The sequence below is a fragment of the Salmo salar genome, chromosome 05, assembly GCF_965601325.2.
Source record: "Salmo salar chromosome 05, fSalSal1, whole genome shotgun sequence".
Lineage (NCBI taxonomy): Eukaryota > Metazoa > Chordata > Actinopteri > Salmoniformes > Salmonidae > Salmo > Salmo salar.
The window spans coordinates 63,143,927-63,151,504 of NC_138295.1; the positions used below are offsets into that span (position 1 = coordinate 63,143,927).

The 7,578-nt window shown below is 42.5% G+C and overlaps 1 protein-coding gene across 1 annotated transcript; it reads right to left on the reverse strand.

Moving 5' to 3' along the window:
* Positions 1–676: 676 nt before the first annotated feature.
* Positions 677–5,701, reverse strand: LOC106605448 (thioredoxin-interacting protein). The gene is made up of 6 exons (XM_014201118.3): positions 5,154–5,701; positions 4,674–4,749; positions 4,417–4,564; positions 3,744–4,103; positions 3,314–3,628; positions 677–3,159 (listed from the first exon to the last, which is right to left on the reverse strand). The coding sequence occupies exons 1-6, from the start codon at positions 5,407–5,409 to the stop codon at positions 3,100–3,102; spliced, it is 1,215 nt and encodes a 404-aa protein (XP_014056593.3). The 5' UTR covers positions 5,410–5,701; the 3' UTR covers positions 677–3,099.
* Positions 5,702–7,578: the final 1,877 nt, after the last annotated feature.

A 7,578-nucleotide genomic window follows, 5' to 3' on the forward strand; every position in this document is an offset into this window, starting at 1 on the left:
GGGTCATGGCGGACAGAAAAGGTCAAAACTGGGAAAAACAAAGAGACAGGAACAGAGGGAAAACCACTGGTAGGCTTGATGAAACAAAACTAACTGGCAACACACAAACAGAGAAGACAGGTATAAATATACAGGGGATAATGGGGGAGATGGGTGACACCTGGAGGGGGGGTGGAGACAAGCACAAAGACAGGTGAAACAGATCAGGGCGTGACAATGACAGTGTCAATATGCAGCTCCCCTCTGCTGAGAGGTAATTTATGAAGGGCCATTGGTAAACTGCAGTGGCATTGTGGTTAGTGTCGACCCTGATATTGGAAGGTTGGGGGTTTGAGTCTTACCAAAGACACCAAAAATGGGAACTGATGCCTCCCTGCTTGGTACTCAGTGTTAAGGAGATGGATTTGGGGTATGGCCCTGTAACAGACTTGTGTCCTGTCCAAGATGTACTTCTTCATCAAGCTGCCTCATGCTACAGAAACAGGAGATAGGCTCCTGCTGTTCTGGCTTGGACAAGGCTTACTTTCTGGTCAAATGCATTGACAACCTTGCTGGAATAGAACCAGAACACATTCCAATTTGTTCATTTACCTAAGGTCAAATCTAGAGTCTTTGGAGACAAATATTTTTCAGATCTTGAAAATAAGAAAATATAAGAAAGGCAAAGAGACAGGGAAACAATTCAGAATGTAATATTTTTTTCGTTGCATAGAAAACATACCCATAGGTTCTCCTCATATAAAATACTCGCATTTTCACATACCCAAATTCAAAACATAGTAGATCTCCCATTTAGTCATTCCCATTCGGCAAGCTTGATCGTTACCATGAAAAGTCACTCTCTTCTACCATAAACCACTGAGTTAACATTATTGTAAAATGACCTAGTATAATCTGGAAGACTATTATGAATACAAAAATATGTCATTTTTAATTATCTAATTAAGAGCCAATGATATTAACATAAAGTGCAACAGAATATAAAATTGAAACTTTCTATTCCTTCACTACTTTTGCATGGTCACAGCATTGTATCTGTCTGACCTAAAATGATAGCTGTGCACACTCAATGTATGGATGTGAATTCTAACATTGTTTCATTCCTCTGAGAGAATATGTCAACTGTCAAAATGCTTGAACACACTGAAGTACAGAACTACTGTGGAATGACTAGAGGGTTACAGACAGACATACAGTTGAAGTCGGAAGTTTACATACACCTCAGCCAAATAAATTTAAACTCAGTTTTTCACAATTCCTGACATTTAATCCTAGTAAAAATTCCCTGTCTTAGGTCAGTTAGGATCACCACTTTATTTTAAGAATGTTAAATGTCTGAATAATAGTAGAGAATGATTTATTTCAACTTTTATTTATTTCATCACATTCCCAGTGGGTCAGAAGTTTACATACACTCAATTAGTATTTTGTAGCATTGCCTTTAAATTGTTTTATTTGGGTCACACGTTTCGGGTAGCCTTCCACAAGCTTCCCACAATAACTTGGGTGAATTTTGGCCCATTCCTCCTGACAGAGCTGGTGTAACTGAGTCAGGTTTGTATGCCTCCTTGCTCGCACATGCTTTTTCAGTTCTGCCCACACATTTTCTATAGGATTGAGGTCTGGGCTTTGTGATGGCCACTCCAATACCTTGACTTTGTTGTCCTTAAGCCATTTTGACACAACTTTGGAAGTATGCTTGGGGTCATTGTCCATTTGGAAGACCCATTTGTGACCAAGCTTTAACTTCCTAACTGATGTCTTGAAATGTTGCCTCATATTTCCACATAATTTCCCCCCCTCATGATGCCATCTATTTTGTGAAGTGAACCAGTCCCTCCTGCAGCAGCAAAGCACCTCCACAACATGATGCTGCCACCCCCGTGCTTCACGGTTGGGATGTTGTTCTTCGGCTTGCAAGCCTCCCCTTTTTCCTCCAAACATCACGATGGTCATTATGGCCAAACAGTTCTATTTTTGTCAGACCAGAGGACATTTCTCCAAAAAGTACGATATTTGTCCCCATGTGCAGTTGCAAATCGTAGTCTGGCTTTTTATGGCGGTTTTGGAGCAGTGGATTCTTCCTTGCTAAGCGGCCTTTCAGGTTATGTCGATATAAGACTCGTTTTACTGTGGATATAGCTACTTTTGTACCCGTTTCCTCCAGCATCTTCACAAGGTCCTTTGCTGTTGTTCTGGGATTGATTTGCACTTTTCGCACCAAAGTACGTTCATCTCTAGGAGACAGAACGCGTCTCCTTCCTGAGCGGCATGATGGCTGCGTGGTCCCATGGTGTTTATACTTGCGTACTATTATTTGTACAGATGAACGTGGTACTTTCAGGCATTTGGAAATTGCTCCCAAGGATGAACCAGACTTGTGGAGGTCTACAATTTCTTTTCTGAGGTCTTGGATGATTTCTTTTGATTTTCCCATGATGCCAAGCAAAGAGGCACGGAGTTTGAAGGTAGGCCTTGAAATACATCCACAGGTACACCTCCTTATTGACTCAAATTATGTCAATTAGCATATCAGAAGCTTCTAAAGCCATGACATAATTTTCAGGAATTTTCCAAGCTGTTTAAAGGCACAGTCAACTTAGTGTATGTAAACTTCTGACCCACTGGAATTGTGATACAGTGAATGATAAGTGAAAGAATCTGTCTGTAAACAATTGTTGGAAAAATGACTTGTGTCATGCACAAAGTAGATGTCTTAACCGACTTGCCAAAACTATAGTTTGTTAACAAGAAATTTGTGGAGTGGTTAAAAAACAACTCTTAATGACTCCAACCTAAGTGTATGTAAACTTCCGACTTCCAACTGTAGAACGATCAGTTTCTGAAGACCGCAATGGTGATAGTGAATGTGGACACCCACATCTACAATCAATACTCATTCAACCTGAATAATTTCACTTCAACTTGACTCTCAAGTACACATCTCAGTTCTGTTCCTTGAAAGAGTCTTCAGGGCTAGGGTCCCCACTCTTTCTGCTTCACAGCTGTATTGCTCTTTAACCAGTCACCAGTCCATTCCCAGATCTCACTAAGGCTAACCACCAGTGCTTAGACTACAACGGGGATTAACTGCAACTCTTACTCGTGGTTCAGCTGACCCGAAGAACATGGCCCTTGCTGTTTGAGATCCCCATCGACCTGAGAGAATGTTCGAAAGAAAGAGAGAAACAGTTGGAAAGAAAACAATTAGACCACATTTGCAACGGTGCAAACTCAGTGCCATCTGCTTCACTTTTCACTAGTAACTGACTATATCTGTTAAATGTCCATCTCCTATTCTCCATCTCCTTACCTCGGAGTAGGCAGGGGGAGGAGGGTACCAAAGCTCAGGGGCGCGCATGAACAGTCCTTCATCCTCATCTGCGTCGTAGTCGACCAGCAGCGGTGTGAGGGGGGAGTCGATACGGCAGTCGCGGGAGATGTTGCTGTAGCTGGGGGGTTGTGACGGGAGGCGCAGCGACCCAAAGCTACTGGAGGGGGTGTTCAGGGACTCCGCCTGGCTGCTCATGCTGTTGGTGCGGCTGCCAAAGCCATTGAAGGGGATGGTCCCGATGACCAGTGGCAACTCTAGGACCACCTTGTCACTGCCGGGAATGTGGACATAGATCTGATGGATAGATAGATGTCATTCCTAGGTCACAAGTCCTTTCAATCATTTTCAATGTGAGGTTTATGGTATTAGCCTATATCAAGCAACAAGTTGTCTCAAGTTAATGACTCACCCTGAGGGCATAGTCCACGTGAATGATGTCGCACCCCAGGAGTGAGGGCTTGAGCCTAGGCACTCGGATGGTCTTGCTCTGCCATATGTCACACATGCCCGAGATGATATGGTTGCCCCTCACGACTGAAAGCTTCTGCCCTAGGACCTTGGTCCGGCCATTGGCCTGGTAGGTGTGCTTGACCATGATGGCTGCCTTGGGCACCACGATACGCGAGCAGGTGTTTTCAAACTTTGCATTGATGCAGATGTCCTCGCCCTCGCAGAAGCCCTTGCGGTCGATCTTGGCACTGATGGACACATGTCCATCTGGGATGAACATGCAGGTGAGCTTCTTCTCCTTCGTACCTGCAGCTGGAGCCTGGATGAGAAACAATGAGAAACATTAACATGAGTTAAACATAAATCACCAAGTATGTTGATTGCAAGTCAACCATCAAGCCTAACACCATCCACCCACACCTTATAATCCCTCATGTAAAGCTAGTTATGGCAAAGTTATACAATTGTCATTAACATTATTAAGCCATGCATCATCATTACATGGCTCATTCAGGAGAACAAGGTGTATAATACAATCACTGTCAAGTAGCAATGTGTATAATGTAATAACTATCAAGTGGCATTATTCCTTGTGGTGATAATTATGATGATGTGAATGAGCTGTTATGTACCAGGAGGTCAGGGGTGTTGATGTCCAAGGGCTCCTCCACCTCAAAGGGTTTCTCGCACTGCAAGGCAGGCTGGGAAGGCCTCTCCATCACGGCCCTGACATAATACTGGACACAGCCAAACTTCCCCTTGTAGGACGACACCAGTTGCCTGTGACAAAAGCAGGAGGAATTTTAATTGTGGGATACTGTCATTACCACATAATGCTATGCTTTTACAGGTAACAAACAACAAGGTTTTTACAGTCCTTGATGCTTACCCAGGATGTGGCAGCTCAAAGCCAAACATGTACTCATATCTGTTCCCTGGTCTGAGAGTGACCGAGCCAATGGAATCTGAGGACGAGAGAAATACATTATGGTCCATTCATTAAACTATGAATTTGGCCAATCTCTCTTAGGTTAATATATTTTGGTCTATTTGTGCAATCCACTGTAGACCACAGGACATCCTTGGTCAACTTCTAGTGCTTATGGGCCAATAACAACCACCACTGGCGCATTTGATCATCCATAAACATAGACGTATGGAAATAAAACATACAGCTAGTCTATAAAGCATAATTTCTCATGCTCCATCTTTGCGCAGTGCACTGTACTCGCAGATTGCAGTAGCCAACTAGTGACAGTGCATAAAAACTGGATGACATCGAGTGTAGCCTGCCGACTGCATTGAATGGCTATATTCACATTCGAGACAAAGCCATTTACTTTTTGTATATTTTAGTTTGTAATGTTACCTCTAGGCTGGTGCTCCAGATAAACGGTATCTTCGTATTTCAGATATTCAATGTCTTCACGGTATCTGTGCTTTCCTTTCGCGTACTCCACTTTTGCGCATCCAATTCCAAACACTCTCATAGCGGACACCTTGGTCACCTCCGACACCTCAACCACAATATTCCCGGCTACCTTGTCACCACTGGAGTAGAAAGCCTTAGTAGGATCATGGAAAACTACCTCAAAGGTCTTCAATTTCTTTGTAATGATGACCATTTTAATATTTGTTCAGTGTCCCAGTGGTTAAGAAAATTTAAGTGGAAAATAGCCGACCGCTATTATTAGCTAGTTAAGCCTATTGAATTCCACTGATGAACAAATGTCCAACAGTTTGATTGCAATCCAATCACTATACTGTCACAACGTTAGCTACTTATTGTCATCAAACGTACAATTCGGAGCTGACTGTAAACAGCAAGTCTCCGCATTGGTTTTATATGGATGGCGAGTAGACATCACAACCCAGTTTCGCCAGCCGCATACTCACTATCCCGTTACGGGACTGTGCATGCTGTCGGTGAATGCACCGTCTGAACTGCTGCATGTACAGCCCTCTCATTGGTAAAACATATCTTGCTTGTGCACCTCCTTGCCAATCAGCACACAGAAAGACCGCGTGGACACCTCATGGTGAAGTAACGAAGAGGAGTATATCTATCGCATGTGTAGGCGTGATTCAGGGGTTAGATCCATCTAGATCCCCAAAATGAGTCAACCAATCATTATACCCAACATACACCTGTTAACAGAATATGTTCTGTCAATCTCTAATAATAAAATGTTGATTGAACGCAAGCATGAACAAGTTTGTTACTTCCAACAAACACCTTACATTTGGATAGGTAGCCAAATCTGTCTCTGATGGTAGGCTATGCTTGCTGACTGTCAACACTCAAAAAAGTGTAGGTAGCCTAAAAAAGTGTAGGTAGCCTATAGGGTTGAGAGTCAGGTTCAAATCCCAAATCTGACAGGAAGATCTGGTGGGATGTGACAGGATGTTGCAACATGGTCTCAGAGCATTTCGTATTGTAGCGACCCGCACAGACAGCTGTGTGTTATGAGTTATGCTGTTCGTTTGTTGTGTTATATTTACCAGTACCTAGTGTTCGCTGGGTCCGACATGCCAGTCAACCTGCTATCTGCCAACCACAGGAATGCCTGGAATGTTCCGGTGCCGGGCATCCTTGTGGTTGGTGAAGCGGCCGGGGGGTGGAGCACCGTAAATTTAAGACCATGCATAGCCATTGTTCTCTTACGTTTTGTCTTAACAAGAGATGTTTTATACTGTGATCCTTGATTTATTTGGCGTGGGCTACGGCCAAACAGTAGCCTGTGTTGAGTTGGGTTAATAAACCTGGAATTCGTCTGGACATTTGTTTGTTTATGATCTTGCCAGGTCATTACAGTTTTATTCTGTACATTTATCTGAGACACTCCATTTATTATGATATGTTATGTTTCGTATGGTATGTATTAAATTCTGGATGTCCATCATCCATTTCTTATGATATGTTACGAATTACAATTCGTATGATATGCTACAAATTGCAATTTGTACAATATGTTACATATTTGCAAAATGTACAATATGTTACGAATTTGCAAAACAAATTAGGAATTCCAAATTGTTCTGGCTAACATTAGCTAGGTGGCTAACGCAAACGTTTGCTAGCTCTAGAGTCTAGGGGTTAGGAGTTAAGGTTAAAAAGGTTAAGGCTAGTGTTTGGGTTAGCTAAAATAGTTATGGGTTATCTAACATGCTAAGTAGTTGCAAAGTAGCTAAAAAGTAGACAGTAGTTGCAAATTAGCTCAAATTGTCCGTGATGAGATTCGAACAAATAACCTTTAGGTTGCTAGACTTTCTTGTTATATGCCACCCCGACCAACCACCCTCCTTTTGTTTTTGCTTTAAGTAACTTTCTATCTTATGTAACCATACGTATGTCATACTAATTTGAGTGTCCCGGATTTACATTTACTATGTAACGTCTAGTCTATAAGACCAGTCTGGATAATGAGGGGGTTGTTGCTGATTTAAATATTTTAACGCATTCATAAAGCTCCTGTGGTTCCATTTGCAAGGCATGGTCATAAAGCCTGGTTGCTATCTGGAACAGTGAAATACTATTTTCACTACACAAATCAAAGGTTAAACATAGGCATAATCATTTCACAGCGCTGAGGTAACAAGTAACAACCTTCAAAAGGCACGGACACACCTGTAGCATTTACCGGCAGAGAGTTGTCTACTTGGCACCTTTTGAACAGAGTGCAGGCTGTATTTTGCAAACCCATTGTATATTTAGAAATGGGCTGAAAATGTCGGCAGTCAGACACCTACCTAGATTTGTTTAAGGAGAAAACACATCGCACTAAATGACGGTC

Bases quoted from the DNA above. Each gene is read 5' to 3' on its own strand.
- LOC106605448 (XM_014201118.3), bottom strand. From the start codon at position 5,409: ATGGTCATCATTACAAAGAAATTGAAGACCTTTGAGGTAGTTTTCCAT. The intron at 4,750-5,153 runs GTAACATTACAA...TCTCGTCCTCAG, and splicing joins TCTGGAGCACCAGCCTAGAG to ATTCCATTGGCTCGGTCACT. The intron at 4,565-4,673 runs GTAAGCATCAAG...CTTTTGTCACAG, and splicing joins TTTGAGCTGCCACATCCTGG to GCAACTGGTGTCGTCCTACA.